This window comes from Protobothrops mucrosquamatus, unplaced genomic scaffold (assembly GCF_001527695.2).
Source record: "Protobothrops mucrosquamatus isolate PMUCROS unplaced genomic scaffold, P.Mucros_1.0 scaffold403, whole genome shotgun sequence".
NCBI lineage: Eukaryota > Metazoa > Chordata > Lepidosauria > Squamata > Viperidae > Protobothrops > Protobothrops mucrosquamatus.
The window spans coordinates 1535036-1552031 of NW_015386734.1; the positions used below are offsets into that span (position 1 = coordinate 1535036).

The following is a 16996-nucleotide window of genomic DNA, read 5'->3' on the forward strand; positions in this document are numbered from 1 at the left end:
ATAAATAAATAAATAAATAAATATTTCAATTCACATCCATGAAAGAGCCTTTTCCTTCTTTTTTACCTTATTGAAGGCAGCATAGTTTGCTGAAATGTCTGTGCAAACACAGGTAACAGTCTTTTCAAGTATATTGGTGCCATTTCTGGATCACCTTTGGGCTCATTTGATTCGTCTTCATCTTTGTTGGCATCTTTCTTTTTCTTTTCATCTCCTTTGTTAACTGGACACATCCAGTCACCTACAATTTGTTTAAAGAAATTTCTATCAAAGGTTTTTAAAAAGCATTTTGTTTAGTTGTACTGATTAGTGCAAACTACTTAGACATTCTGAACTGAATAAACTTCACACCATTTTCTGACAGAATTCAGAGTTGAGTATAAGACAGAAACACCCCTGCTTACACCAGTTGAATACCTTTGTCTGGACCTTCTGGTTCAGTTTTCAGTAGTTTCTGATTCCATCAACCATACTATTTTTCTGGAGCAGCTGTAAGATTTGAGGAAACTGTTCCAGTAGTTCCAGGGCTTCCTCAGTGGACAGTGCCAGTCAATTAGACTATTGTAAAGTGATCTGAACAGGACTGCCTTTAAAGATGAGTCAAAAACTGCATTTGGTATAAAATGCAGTGATCTCTGTGTTAATGGGCCCTATATGCTAACAGCACATTATCTCTGCATTATGGGACCTGTGTTATAGACCCAATTGTTTCTGGGTGCAATTCAAAAGAATGGTTCTAACTTATAAAGCTCTCCATGATTTGGTGTTGAGCTACCTTCAAGACCATGTAATTTAACTGGAACTGAATTACCCCAAAATTACTTGTAGTTCTTTACTTCTGTGAAGCTAGAAAAACTGAGATCAGAAGGAGATATTTTTCAGTAATGGCACCTACACTGTGGAAAAGCCTCTCCCAGGAAACTAGACCAGCTATAACACTAACAAGAACAACAACAATTTATATGCCACTCAACTCCCAGTTCTCACTGGGTGTTTTACAATATGAATATCAAAAACATTATTTTTGTTATAGAAGCAAGTTAAAACAGAACTTTTCTGAAGGCATTTTAAATATAGTATTTTGAGGGAATTCCATATATATGTTTACATTGCTTTGTTACTATTTTTAATTTTTGTAATAATTGTATTTTTATATTATGGGTACTATATGTTTAGATACTTTGTAATATGTACACTGCAAAGAGATGCTCTAATACAGTATAGCAGTTATAAAAACTAATAAATTAAAAAATAAACAAATAATTAGAAAAAAATACACATTAGCCAGTTCATACATTTGACAACTGGTACCATAAAAAGGCAATCATATCGTTATTTTAATCATCATGCTGTTGACTAGTAATTGTATTACTATATCTGAACTGCAGCTTCAGAAATGTCAAACTGAACTAACAAAATTTCCTCCCCAAATTATGTTGTACATATTTCCCCCCCTCACAGTTCAAATCATTCAATACCAGATGAAGGTTCATGATTCCTATGTTGTTCCAGAACTGTCAAGGCAATGGTAGATATCACTGATTGGGACAATCAGTATTTCAAACTATAAACAATAACCAAATCAGTCTAATTACATTTTACAATATGCTAACTGAATGCATTTTGATATTCACATATTGAACTTGAATTTTAAGAAAAAATAGATTAGCAACTTTTCACACTAACCTGGAGACTGAAGAATAGCGACTACTTCACTATGTCCTCTTTCACGAGCTTTGTCCAAAGGAGTCTTTCCATCTTCATCTCTCAAATCTGGATTAGCACCATGTCTCAAAAGAGTCTACAAGGAATCAAATGTTTATTACTAAACTTTATTTGAAAAAGATTTAATTTCACATGGAAAATACTAGATCTTGCTTAATGTGAGGTCCTGCCTCAGCTAATCCTCCCAAGAAAGCAGAACTCTTGAAACATGCATCATTTCAAAAGGAATTTTTATCGAGAGGCAGTGATAGCAGTGTACATATTACAAATAAGGAGTTAGGAGATATTTCAGATGATGTATGAAAATAAATTTAAATCACTGTAATTGTGACAGCTGATAAGGAACCTATCAGTGAACAAAACAAGAAGCCTGAATGAACAGGTGCATCATGAATGAGCAATCAATAAAACAAAATTCTTTCAAATTGTATATCACAGGAAGTATTTGATATACTTAAATCAAATTTAGGTTCACTTTAGAAAGGAACATCGGTAGGTTAATTTATTTCTATTGTTGCATTATTTAAAAAAGTAGAGCAATAGCCAAATGGTTACTATAAAATTCACCTTTGCTACCTGTGGTCTTCCAAAACAGGCTGCATAGTGTAAAGATGATGACCTTTGACCCCTATTCACATCAGCACCCCGTTCACAGAGAAATTCAACCTGTTTTATATAAGAACAGGAGGTTAGGTTTATTTATACATTCTCCCTATGAAAAAATGTTAACCCCATTATTTTATTCCATGTTTACCATTTCTTGAGTTCCAAAAGCTGAGGCCCAGTTTAAGAGGGTCTGTCCTACATCATCCATAAAATTTACTTCAAAAGCTGTGGAGAAGGGGAAAAAAATTTGCTCTATTTAATGAAATTAACACAACAAACATTAATTTTCAGCTTGTATCCTGCACATCATGCAAAACTATAAACTCTTTTAAATTAAGACGCACGTGGTACCCTGATACTTTTTTATGCAAAAATGTTGTCCCGGTACTTGTTTGTTTGGTACTCAACACACTGTGATAGGAAGAGGTGGAGGGCTGTGGGAATGGGCAGAAAGTAGGCCTTGTCAGGAAGGTCGCTGCAAAAGAAAGTGGGGGATGGCCACAGAGAGCAGATCTGTTGGGAAGATCACTGACACAGGAAAAGGGACAGCAGACAGGAAGTCCTTCCCGGCTGAAACAAAGGGTGACATGGTTTCTTTGGTACTTCTTTTTAGTACTTGTCGTGCCTCCCAGTACCAATTAATGTCTAGTACCAAGGTACCACTGTATAGTCCAATGGTGGCGAACCTATGGCACGGGTGCCAGAGGCGGCACTCAGAGCCCTCTCTGTGGGCACGCGTGTCATCACCCCAGTCCTAGGCCTTCAACCTTTTCACTTTAGGCCTCCGCCACCATGTGCAAAAAAAAAAAAAAAGGTTCAATCAGTCAATTTCCACTTCTCGTGGGAAAACAAAAGTTCTTGCAAAGTTGGAATTGACTGATTGAACTTTTTAGTCCCACCCAGTCTGCCGTTACCACTGCAGCCATGCCCACCCAATTGGCCACACCCACCCAATGGGCCACACCCAGCCAATGGGCCACACCCACCCGGCACTCGACGATGCATAAGTGGGTTTTGGGTTGCAGTTTGGGCACTCGGTCTCTAAAAGGTTCGCCATCACTGGTATAGTCAGTCCTATTAAAAAGTCCTGGTCAACTAAAACTTATATCGAAAAAGAACAGTTTGCTTACCTCCTGTGTCAATAGCATCTATTAGAGCATCAGTATCTTTACTACGAATGCAATCTATCAATTGCCGGTGGGAACGTTCCCCAGTACTATCCAATCTACGAAGTCCTGGGATTCTTCCTGTGGACCCAGCACTTGATTTTGGCAATGCTTTCCGTCCTTCAAACAGTAATACCAAAAGAAGATCTACCAAACGCATGGTATCAAGTACACATCTTTCATCGCCCTGCAATGCACTTTCTATAGAATCTGGAAGCTCAGATCTTAGGAGATCCTAGAAATAATTGAAAGTGTGAACAATAAAAATATAACTTCAAAAGATCCAGTGAGAAAGGGATTAGATCACCATTCAAAAAAAGCCAAGGTTTTATATATAAATCAATTGCAACTGGTTAACTTTTTAAATTAACATACTGAGAAATTACAATGTGTAATTACAATAACAATATGAAAGTCATTGTTTCTCAACTATAGGTTTTAGAATGTACAAATGTGACATAGATGTCATTATTTTTTAAACTATTACTTAACAGTATCCCAAGAACACTTACGTGTGTTACTACGGGAGAGCCTCTGCAGAGAGTTGATAACAGGCTTACTATAGTTGACACCTGATTACTTAATTTAGAGTCTGCTGTTGCAGTTGGTGCCCCTGTGCTACTCCGGCCAGGTTTACATGCTGAAGATGGTCCTGAAACAGTACCACCTGCTGCAGCCATACGAGATAACAGCTCTTCAGTTAGTCCATGTTTGGCTAATGGTGCTGGATCAACTCCACGGCGAGTAAATCTATCAGCTAGTGAAGCAAAACATCTCAGTGCACCATCAGAAACCTGAAGGAAATAGATACATATATGATTATTCTCAAAGAACCACGAGACAAGTTCTTTCAGGATTCTTATTTAGTATAGCAAATTATACTTACTCGAGACTACGCTCAGACATTCTTTAGATATTCTACTGCTGCTGCAGGCTATATCCTTAAAGCTACTAGTTTGTAGGTTCACAACTGATTATGTTCAGCTACAGAATCCTTGCTTATTCCTATTACTTTTCTTGTGACCCATTCCAACAATTCACCAAGCAAGAGAAACAAAAGTATTTTCCCCCAAGTTTGCCCTCCATCTTCATTCTGTCCAACAGCAGGGATATGACCTTATTTAAATTCTTCCTAAATAGCTACCTTTTTATGTGCACTGTCTTTTCTCTAATGAGAAAAGAAAAAAATGATCAAGATAGTTTTGCAATTCACAATGTACAACCAATAGAATTTAAACAGAAACAGTTTCCGATAAGATACATATAAATCTCCAAATAACCATGAGTGTGATACCTTAAGCGTTTCTAGCATGGAATTATTGTGAGGTAATAAGTGGAGATGAAAAAAACATGTACACTGCTTTCAACCAAAGTACAGTAATATGTGTTATAAATATTATCTTAATAAATATTCAGTAATGCTTCCAAGCTAATAACAGTTTATTTATTTATTTATAATTTAATTTATAATTAAGGAATCACATAGGTCATTAAGATTATTAACTGTTTACCTGATGATCTTCATGTTTTAATAGACTTGAAAGGGATTCAACACAGATCTCTAGAGAAGAATCCTGTGGTTCCATTTTTCCACAAAGTCTAGATACCACAGCCATAGCAGAATGTAAAGTATCTTTATGAACAAGATGCCCACTATCACGAATAAATGTCAGCACACAGTTCAACCCTCCAGCTTCAAACACAGCACCAGATTCACGGGTACAGATAAGTTCCAACACCTAAATGCAAATGGAATTTTGGGATCAACTCATGGCAAAAAAACCCATGCTCCTAAAGTTCTCTTATCTTACTGAATCAATATTTTTTTAAATGAACAGGTGTTTACCAATCAACAGCTTTCTTTAAGGTGAAAGAACAAGTCATGCTATTAAACAGCACAGCAACTGAAATTACTTGTGTCCATATAAAAAAGATGGGAAAAGAAATGACAATAAAGCTCTAAACAGAAAACATCAGCACAAAGTTATAGAAATGTCATAATGAAATAGAGCAGATAATACATTAATTAACTGGAGGAAAGCATACTCATTTTTAAACAGTATAAAAAAGCAACTTCCGAAAACAACCTTCATAAATCAGTGTTAGAAAATTGGTCAGGTTTTATGACAGGGTATGTGTGAGTGATATGAATAAATACTGAAACAACTACTATATTAATATTTGATCAGATTAATGCAAATTGTTTTTTCTGGAACTTAATTTAGACCAGAGTATAGATTTTAATATACAATAAATTGACATGAACACGCGTTTAAAAGCTTTCTAGATTTGTAACTAGTTTAACTAGTTTTTAAGTTAAATATCTGAAGATCAAGCTATATAATTTTTATACAGAATAAGATAGTCGATGACAGTTGTGAACAGGAAACAAGAAGGTAATAACATTCCTATATCTCAATCTGATTAAAATGTTCTCAATTGTTGTCAGCCCTACAAAGAAAAACATATTGGCACTTTTTCCCCTTTGGAAAGAAGCCATTTGTTTTAGCAGTTAAGGAAGAATGTGGGCAGGACTGGAGAAGGGAGTACAGGTAATCCCCGAGTTGCGAGCGTTCCCTTAGCGAACATTCGAAGTTACGTGATAAGTGTCCACTAGTGCTTACAAGCAAATCCTAAAATTACAAATATTGCAGCACCACGGCAGTCGTTCACCCTTACAAGTGACTGCAGTGGCACTGCAACATTCACCCTGGTTATTCCCTCTCTCCCCACCTCTCCCCAGGTCTCCCTAGGTGCTAGGCCTTCAATACTCACCCTGCGAAGATCGAGATCCTTCGCTTTCTTGGCTGCTCCAGGCCTTCAGTGCCTTCAGGTCCGATCCGGGCACCGGAGGCCTTTTCCAGGCTGCTGCTGCCTGGATCTGAGGCCAGGGGACTCTTCTGCGGCCCTCTGGAGGCCCTATCCAGGCACTGGTGGCCTTTTCCAGGCCACTGCCGCCTGATCTGAGCCTGGGGGACGCTTTCGCGGCCCTCCAGAGGCCGGGTGCCGGAGGCCTTTTCCAGGCCACTGCCGCTTGGATCTGGGGCCAGGGGATGCTTCTGCAGCCCAGATCTGGGCATCGGAGACCTTTTCTCCCAGCCTCAGATCCAAGCGGCAGCACCCCGGAAAAGGCCTCCGACGCCCGGATCGGGCCTCTGAAGGCTCAGTTGTGAGCATAAGTCAAGGACAATATGCAAGATATTAGGCAGGACTGAAGTCCAAGTAATAATAAAGACTTATATACAAAGCAAAGTTGGAGTAATGAATCAGGAGCGCTTTCATATTTATTCACTCATTCATTCAATTTCTATAGCCACCTATCTCCATCAATGATTCTGGGCAGCTTACAATTCCAACACTATAAAAATAATTAAAACAATAAAAAGCATTTTTAAACAATAAAAACATCCAAAATAAATATACACAGCAGCCAAGATAGTTAGCCAGTTTAACAGTAAAGCCAAGAAATTGAGTTCTTAACACATTCAATCCCCCCCCAGGCCCAGGAACACAGCCAAATGAAAGACCGACAGGGTTGGGGCCATTCTAATCTCTGAGCAGAGGATATTCCACAGAGCAGGATCTACTGCAGAAAGAGCCCATCTTCTAGTCCCCATCAGATAATACTCTTTGGCTGACAAGATCTGCAGCATGTCCTCAAAAACTGCATTTAATGCTGGCAAAATACCGTACTGTCTTCTATGTGATTTGAAACTATTTTAGTTGAAACTAAGCAATGCCTTCATGCAAAACTGATTAATTAATGTTCTTGATGCCAAAAACTGAGAGATCTTTACTTTCTGTAGTATAATCGGAATGAACAACATTGCCATATAATTACTTATATAATCCAAACAGAATAAATAGCCATGTATGTATACATTCTGTATGTGCATATTATATGGGTATTCTGCACATGCAGGACTTTTCAATACTATATTATGTGTGTTTTCTTTATACTGATGCATTTTCATGAATAAAAAGCATCATCTATAAATCTATAGATGAGGATAGTTTGTACATTAATTGTAGGATGAGTATATGCAAATGCATATGCAATATGAGTATTTAGCAAAACATTCAGTTTAAAGCAACTAAATTGTCTAAAATATAAATATTACTGAAAACATGCTTTATAGCTTTTCTTGGTGACAAATAAAAAATACAAACCTACCTTTACACATTGCTCAGCTAAGTCTCTACTAGTTCTGTTGTTAAGTTCCACAACTACTAAACGATTACAAAGTGCTTTGATAGCACCATCTACTCCCACGATCCGTCGTGTGCATTCTGCTGATACATCCAAATAATAAGTTATGGCACGAGCTGTTACCTCCAATACATTGTCAGGAGCACTTTCATCAAGAAAAATTTTACATAGTGCTGGCAAAAAAGTACGAGGGGGGCATCTGAAAGAAGAAAAATACAATCTATCAATTGCAAATTCATTCATTGTTCATATTTATCCTATTCACAAGATTAATATCGAGACTAAATGAATACAATTAATAATATCTGCATGTTCTTTTTTAACTGATATTTTAATTTAAATGTTAAGCTCAATTTAAACTGTAGACTTCTCTAAGAAAGCTTTATTTTCAAGGGTAAAATATAAAACATTTTAACAAAATAATATAGGCCAACACAACACACACACAAATTTCTATTATGCTAAGACACTTTCCCAATGATCCATCTACTTTCTCTAAATCAAATTACTACAATTTCTATTAGAGAGTTACTTTATTCTTTGTTTATTATGATGATTTATTAAATCTATATATTGCCTGACTCCCAATGATTTTGGATGGTTTGTAGGAGGGCTATTCTCCAAAAGCATGGGCCAAACATGGGACTAAATGCATAATGTTGTATATTTTTTAAAGATGAACTGAATACCATAAATCTTTACAATATTTTGGTTGTATAGGTTGAAAAAGGATAACCTGCTATTAAATCTGCATTTATTTGTATTCCTACTCAAAGACAAAAGCAAAAAATCTGTTCTGGATATTCATTAAGTATTCTAGAAAGCAATATGGGTTATAAAGGATTGTGATACATAGTCGATCACAACAATTGAGAACCCTTGACCATAAACGGAAATATTTTCCAGTTGCACAAATAATATTTATAACTGCAGATACAAAGCTATGGTTCTCAGATTGTTCTGAGTCATAATATAGTTAATCAACAGATTACCCACAAGACGACAAAATAATAGACGCCTCCAAATTAATATGTCTCTATGAATTTAATAGTTTAACTTCTTCAAATGACTTGATTTGAAGAAAAAAATATTAATTCTATATCAATATCATACAGCAGAAATTGGATAGTATATCGGACAGCAGTAAAGCATATGTTCCAAATCTCTGAAGATCTGGGAATAATACACAGAGAAATAGTCACACAGAATTTAATCTTCCAATGGGAGTTCTTTTCATTGACAGGAAAACAAATTTGGAAACAATCTTTATCTAATATGTATACTATAATGAATTCAAGATGAAATTGCTGGATACTACTATACTATGTTCTGCAAGTAAAAAAAAAGATAGAAAGGACTTGTTTGAAACCCTGGAGAACTGAAACATTTACTATAAACAGTATTGAGACAATATTGATCTGATTCTATGAAAATATTTTTATGCATTTATTATAGCCTATATTGGGAGGTGAACATAGAGTTTAAAACTAAACAAAAACTTATTTTCCTAGCTTCCTTTTTATATGAAATAGAACCTTGTTTACCTATCATATATGTAATTCTAACATGTTTCTCTGCTATTCTTTTTATTCGCTATATAGTAACATTGTCTTCCAATTGTGACTTATTCAAATTAACTTTTTATTTAGCTACTTGAACAAAGACTGGGTTTTTTCCATTTGAAAGTCTTTTTAAAGGGAATGTTTTTTAAAATTTAAATTGTTTTATTTAAATTTATTTTTATTTAAGGAGACAAATGCTTTAGATTTAGCAACAAAATTGGAGCAAAATAGGCAGATCGTATTTTAACAATTTCACATAGGAGCATTATGGCTCAAATACTTAAACAAATAAGTAAGGAAAACTTCATATGAGAAAGATGAAATTATCTAACAAAATATATTACTGTTGTAAAAGCAATGCAGCTGCCATATCTTTCCCACATAACAGATGAAATCCAATAATAGGATTCTGCTGACATAGTATTCCCTCTATTCATACAATTAAGCAGGATAACTTCCTGTTCTTCCAGATCTATTATGAAGGAGCTACCAAACTCACAATAAATAACTTGGCAGGCAGTAACAGAAAGCTTCCCTATGCAACCCTGAAAAAGTTTCTCAATTCCAGGTCAGAAAAATAAACAAGACAAGATAAAAAGAGTACTTAATATGCTGATCACATCCAATAGCACCTGGATGGAGGAAACTGGCTATCTGGTTGATCCCCAAATCATGTGCCCTTCTGGATTGCTTACAAAGAGTTAAGTGTTGGAAATATTTATACTATGATTTTAATTCATTACCAAGTGGCAGTTCCAATCACTATTAGTGTGGAAGAGCTGTTTAAGCCCCTGGTCATTCCAGCATGGAATTCTCATCCCCCACGCCCATGTAACTGGACATCTATAGAAAGCTCCTACCTACCAGCTGCTACCACTATCAGTACAGGAGAAGTATCAACAAGGAGTATGAAAATGTTATTTTCTACGCCTGGTATTGCAGAGGATGCAGAGTTCTCACCTAATACTTATTCTATAAGGTTCTGGATGGATTCCAAAGTTGAACTCCCAACTACAACTAGCCCAGAAGCCCATGGAGTTTCTGATGTCCTTATTCTAGAGCTATATAGGTTACATTCCCCCTAAAGAGGTGTGTATGTAAATTGTAGGTTCTCCTGAACTCAGAACTACTGTACAACAGGTGGAGTCAGTGACAAGGTGATTTTTGACCAACAGAGGCTGGTATATGAGTTGTGACTTTCTTAAGAGTTAGAGAATATAGTGCCAAAGACATCCCTTTTTAAAAACTATAATAGATTACCACAATACGCTTTACTCAGGACTATTTATAGGATTACAGGTAGTCCTTGATTTACAACCACAATTGGGACAGGAATTTCCATTATTAAGCAATGTGGCTGTAAAGTAAAATGTCATGTGACCATCTTGTTTAATGATACTGGCAGTCCCAGTTGCTGACGTAACTTCAAATGCGAGGGTTAAGCAGAAAGCAGAAAAGGTCTCGGGTAAAGAGTGAGGTAACGTTGCAAGGAGTTGGAAGTGGGAGGAGTGGTGTAGGTCATGTGCAAGTTGAGGCAATGCTGCAGTGTGGTGTGAGCTCAGGAAGACTGAGAAAAGAGAGAGCGGGTACATGTGTGCAAGTGGCAGAGGCCAGGAAAAGAATATGCCAGTTTTCAGCATATTGTGGCTCTGGTGCCGCAAGTAGCCCTGAGTTGCAGCCACCCCTGGAAGCCTCTGTTGTCCCAGTCCAGCCTAGCTCAGCAGCATGGCACAAAGGGGTTTCTTGCTGCCTCAGAATCAGAGTTTGCCAAGAAGCTTCTTTCTGCCATGCTGCTGAGCCAGACTAGGCTTCATGCTGTGAAGGGCTTCATATTGTGGTTCAGGGATTCTTTCAGACCCATAGCTACAGCATGCCAAGAACCCCTTTGCACCATGCCGTTGGGCCAGACTGGGGCTGGGTTCACTCTGCAAGAGTCCCCTGAGTTACAGCATGGAGGCCTTCCATGTGAAGTCCAACCCCAGCCCAGCAACATAGTGCAAAGGGGCTTCTTCCTGCCCCAGGAAACCACAGCTGCCTCAGCCCAGACCCAATCACCCCAGCTGATCTTCACCACCTTCTTGCTCCCAATGCTGATGAGGCATGCCTGGCCCTTTGCACAACAGCTGCAAGCCATGTGAGGCCATCTTAAGCCAACCAGCACTGCCTTAAACAGCAGGATGGGTGGCAATAAATATGATAAATAAATACATCTTCCTCATGCTGTCCTGTGTGACCTGGGGGAGAAAGCCTTGTTCGGCTAGCAGCTATTTGTGAAGGACCAGGACAGATATGCTTGGTCAGCTGTGGGAGAAAGAAAATAGTGAAGGTTGGCTGGGGTGGCTGGGACCACAGGGAGTCAAAAGAACATAGATGGGGGAGATAGGCAAATGAGGGGAGTTGAAGCACCCCTGCAGTTATAAATGGAGTTTATAACTACTGTTGCCAAGATTTTAATTTTGTTCATGTGATCAGAGGGAGCTGCCATGATTGTAACTTTAGAACAGGTTCATTCAGAGTTACAACTCTGAACGGTCACTGAATGAATGGTTGTAAGTCAAAGAATACCTGTGCTGAAAACTTTTAACTGGTGCCAATGTGATGGCTCACTTGCTGATAATAAAAGCCACTGTTGCAGTGCATGGTGTATAAATATTAAATAAATGTTTACAGAAATTTAATTTGCTTTTAGCTTTCTACACAAACATTGCTAAATTTTAAATTTAAAAATGTGCATTATCCCATCAAAGTATTTATTTGATATATGTTTCTCCATTTCCAACTTTTCCTATTAAAGCATCTTTGTGTTGGGAACCTAGAACAATCCATAGTCTTTTACACCCATGGTGGTGAACCGATGGCACGCGTGCCAGAGATGGCACGCAGAGCCCTCTCTGTGGGCACACACGCCATCGCCCCAGTCCTAGGCCTTCAGCTGGGTTTTATAAAACCTTTTCGCTTTAGGCCTCCACCGCCATGTGCAAAAAAAGAGGTTCAAACAATTTCAACTTCTCGCGGAAAAAAAAAGATATCGCAAAGTTGGAATTGATTGGTTGAACTTTTTAGTCCCACTCAGTCTGCCGTTACCACCGCAGCCACGCCCACCCAACGGGCCACGCCCACCCAATGGGCCACACCCACCCAGCACCCAACGATACATAAGTGGGTTTGGGGTTGCAGTTTGGACACTCGGTCTCTAAAAGGTTCGCCATCACTGTTTTACACTCTGTAGTTTAATTTGAAAATATGTAGCCTACTCTTAATATTCAATGAATGTAGGTTAATGGTCTGAACATTGACCTCCCTTTTTCTCCTAGATTTTAAATTTACAGTACTACCTTAACAGTTTTAAAGAACTCAAAAACTTACACATTATTTGATACCTGAAGTAGATGCCACAAAATAGTGCTTCATTATCTGACATTGGGGGAAAAAGGCTGTTCCACACATATGTTGTCCTACATAACATAATGTTACATGATTACTAAATGCTTTTGAATCCCAGAAAAGCAGAATGGCCTACAGTATATTCAACCTCTATGGATTTTCTATAAATCAGTTTTGTTCATTGGAATATGTCCTTCTACTAAAAAGCATTCTCATTTTTATTGTCCAAAACACTTACTACCGCTCCAATGATAAACAAAACCATTAGGGGAAAAAGGACCTAGTAATAATAAATGGCTAATTAAAAAAACTATTACTTTTCAGCATAATAATTATAACTGGGTCACTTAAAACTCATAATAGCTAAAATATTCAAATGATACTATGAGAGAAATCTATAATGACAATGAATCAGTCTTTCTGAATCACTGCTACTGAAAGATGAATAATACCAATATTAAAAGGTCAGAATTACTAAAATGAACATCAGCATTATTATGAAAGTCAGCAGTTCTACAAAACAAATTTATAAATCAAATAACCTGGATTCAGGCAATTTTTTCTGAATTCCAGAATATAAAATATATTTTGTTTAGTTTGTGGTATTTCTGTCAACATAGTTTTAACAGCAAAGGTATTAAAGAAAATACCTAATTTTAGACACCAAATCAGGCCCTTTGCAGTGAGTTTTTACCCTTACATTAAGTGAAAGCTGCCCTTGATATACTAGTTTTTGTTGTTTACTGTTGATTTATATTTTACACACACACACACAAATACACACTACTTTGCCTTGGTTTCTCCTTTGAATTTCTACATGGGAGTTTATAAGCCACTACAGTCTCTACCAGTCTCTCTTAGGCTCTATTCACACAATATTTGATCTCCAATAAAAAACAGATGCAAAACTCAACTCTTTGTGTGCCTTTATTTCAACATTCTATTGCTTCCATTAATACTGATATATCTTTGGCTGTTTAACAAACAAATAAAATGTAATATTAAGGGGAGAAACTAAATAAAATATTGTAAAGTACTGTAATATATATACATACATACATACATACATACATACATACATACATATATAAAGACAAGGAATTTATATTTAACTTTTTCCACAATATTGGTCATTTTTAGACCTTTTTTATAAAATGTACATCTTATTAGATGCACTTAATAAAAATAGGAAGTCTCATCACTAAAAAAAAAACCCTCGTAACAATGTTGCTGTATTAAAAATAAATTTGTACCAGCAAAATTAAAAAAAACTCTTATTCTCAAGCAGAAAATATATTTTAAATCTCCAAGATCTTCTTAATGAATCAGCAGTACCTGTAGTAATTGTAAATATCATAAAAATAAGATGGTTGAATTTTGGGACATAGTAAATATGATTTAAAACATTAATATAAAATAGAACTTTATACTGCAGGGATTCTGCCCAGAATAACTCATCATTTCCAAGTTGACTAACTAAACCACAATTCTAATAACTACCAGGATGCCATTTGGCAATTCCTTAGCCAAGAAGCAGCTATGATATCAGCATGTAAAGTTCTTCTAAATTAATATTGTTCTTAATAGCAACCTTTAAAAAAAACCAAGATTTTTAGCATTTGCAAGCAGGATGGATGGCAGTAAAAACAGACTGAAAGCAAAAACATTTTTATCATTTGATTTTCATCCTCCCACGATGTCTAGAATGGAATTCACATTTTTTTCCTCTATTGGTCCATATATAGTACAGAAAAGCTGTACAACAAGATTATTTTTGCTATATCTGATGTGAACACATCCTAGCAAAACAAATTCTCAAGAATAAAATGTTTCCCAAAGGTTTCAGTAGAAGTCCTGTTAAACACTGGTACTTCCCAAGAAGTAAATTACTTTATTTGTGTCTAGCAGAAATATATAATTATATAAATAAATATATAATTGCTCAATAATTGCAATAATTGCCATGTTGGGCAGCATACAACAAGAAAAAAAACATAACCAATACAAAGCAGTATCTTATTAAAACTTAATAAAATGACTATAAGAAGTGAAATCTTCTTTAGTAATCAATTGGGGGCTCTACTCATTCTGATCTCAAGACCCATAGCCTTTAGTTTCTTTCTAAAAGTCTGCAGGGTCGGGGCACATATGACATGAGAAAATCATTCTAAAGGGCAGGGACTACTAGCAAGAAGCCACACCTCCTGGGCCCCTTATGATCACATTGTTTCCACCAAAGCATCCAAAGAGTGCCCTCTCTGTCAGAGTCTGGAAGACAGGCAGATATCCTTGGAAGGAGGTCATCCCACGAATAACCTAGTTCTGTCATATAAGGCTCAACAAGCCCAGCACCTTGAATTACCCCCAGAAACCTATGGCCATCCTGTGCATTTTGTGGAGTAGAGGTATTACATAAGCATAATAAAGAACAGCCATAACAACCTCCGCCATTGCATTATGGGCCAAATTAACTTCCTAATTGGTCTTCAGAGTGGCCCCATCAAGTGTGTTGCAATACTCTATTGAAAGATGATTAAGGCATGAGTGATCACGATCAGGTCTCCTGAACAGGTGTAATTGGTGCATAATATCAAAATAAACAATTTCTCTCCCCAGATACAGCTGTCACCTGCCCTGGAAATAGGAGATTTGAATAGAGGAGGACCCCCCAAGCTGTGCACTAAATCCAAACGCAGCTTGCATCCTGTCCAAATTCAAGGAAGAAATCTCTTAAATTTCTTATTTAATTTTAGGATTCAATGACCCAAAACTACTGCCACTGTGCTGTCAGCATACTGATGATACTGCACCCTATGTTAATGATAATGCCCTTCATTGAATTCAAAGAGGGGGGAGAAGTGAGGCACTTTGCCAATCACAGTTCTTGGACTAGATTGCTGTGTCCTAATAGTGACTGGAACTTCTAGAGGAAGGAGAAAACAGTGCCTACAACACCCTAAACTGATGCCTCCACTCATATAACCATCTGAACGTATCATAGACTGCTAAGAGATCAAGAAAAAATGAGTTTGCCAGAAGTCATTGACAAGAGCAACCAAAGCTATCTTAGTTTTATATCCTGGTTTGTAAACCTAATTGAAGCTCTGCTTCCACCAGGAGGAAATACAGGCTATCTGCTTTCTTAATAATCTTCCCCAGAAAGAAATTTTGGGAAGAAATTGTCTGGATCTGTGGCATCCCGTGATGCTTTCACAAAGAGGAGGTAAACTATCACCTCTTTCAGTGGGATCATCCCCTCTCTCAAGGAAGCATTTACCATTGCATGGCTCCACATACATATCTTTTCCCAGGATGCATTAACCAACCAGGAAGGGCATGGATCTAAAACACAGGAGGTCACACCCACAGCACCAAGAATCCAAGCTACTTTCTCAAGACTAAAAGCTTCAAACACCTCCCAGATAACATCACAAGATAATGCCTCAGACAACTTCATCAGACAAGCTCAGAATGAGAGATTAGGCCAATCTGAACTGGGCCCCTAACCAACATTTGGAAGATACAATAAGAGCATAGAAATAAACACATTTCATCACTCTTATCACCATAAGGCAGGCCCTAATATGGGCTTTTACTTGTTCTTCTTGAATCCATATTACTTTTGATATGAGCAAAAGCCACTTTATAATGAAAACAGCACATAATAGCTGGTATTACTGATCTTTCCTACCCCCACTGCTTTAGGATTGTCAGCACTGATATAAAGATTTCAAACAATCTGAAGAAAGTTTGTCACACATTCGCAGTAACATTTCAGTACAATCAAAATCAAACTGAATATCTGACATAAAATGAAACTTTACTTACGTTTCAAAGCACCGATCCACATTGTCTGACATCAGCAGCAGCATGCATAACTGCTCCAGTGCTATTAGCTGCATGTCTCTTTCATCCCCCTGACCCATCTGCAGCCATTCAAGCAATGTATCTGGGTCCACATCTGCCATGATTTTAAAGTACTGTCTGTTCTTAAATTAAAAAGAAACCAAAATTCTTTTTTAAATCCAGTCAAATAGCTTGGGCCTAATTAATCTTCTATTCTGAAGAAATCCAATGGCTTTGCACTCTTCACCTGAAAAAAAGGCAACCAGAAGATTTGTAGTTAATTTGTTACTACTCCTTAATTTTATCACAATTAAGTATGCATGTTACTAGCATGATATATATCCTGCACTCCAATAATTAACTGTGCAATGCTTCAGTATCATTTGGAAAAGGTGAACTTGAAATATTAATAAATGAACAGTATTTGAGCTGCAAAGGCTCTGCTGACATTTATATATTTTAGAAATCTTCATCAGGAATGTAAGAAGCTAAGAGTC

The 16996-nt window shown here is 37.0% G+C and overlaps 1 protein-coding gene across 1 annotated transcript in view; it reads right to left on the minus strand.

Annotated features, from left to right (window-relative positions):
• The window catches only part of HECTD1 (HECT domain E3 ubiquitin protein ligase 1), a 62652-nt gene extending 46017 nt beyond the window's left edge, over positions 1–16635 (minus strand). Inside the window, exons 1-9 of the mRNA XM_015816147.1 lie at positions 16482–16635; positions 7672–7906; positions 5009–5236; positions 4010–4291; positions 3462–3732; positions 2480–2556; positions 2293–2391; positions 1687–1801; positions 67–241 (exon numbers count right to left, since the gene is read on the minus strand). Of these exons, the coding sequence (XP_015671633.1) occupies positions 67–241; positions 1687–1801; positions 2293–2391; positions 2480–2556; positions 3462–3732; positions 4010–4291; positions 5009–5236; positions 7672–7906; positions 16482–16621 (1622 nt within the window). The 5' untranslated portion in view covers positions 16622–16635. The remainder of the gene's footprint in view (positions 1–66; positions 242–1686; positions 1802–2292; positions 2392–2479; positions 2557–3461; positions 3733–4009; positions 4292–5008; positions 5237–7671; positions 7907–16481) is intronic.
• Positions 16636–16996: the final 361 nt, after the last annotated feature.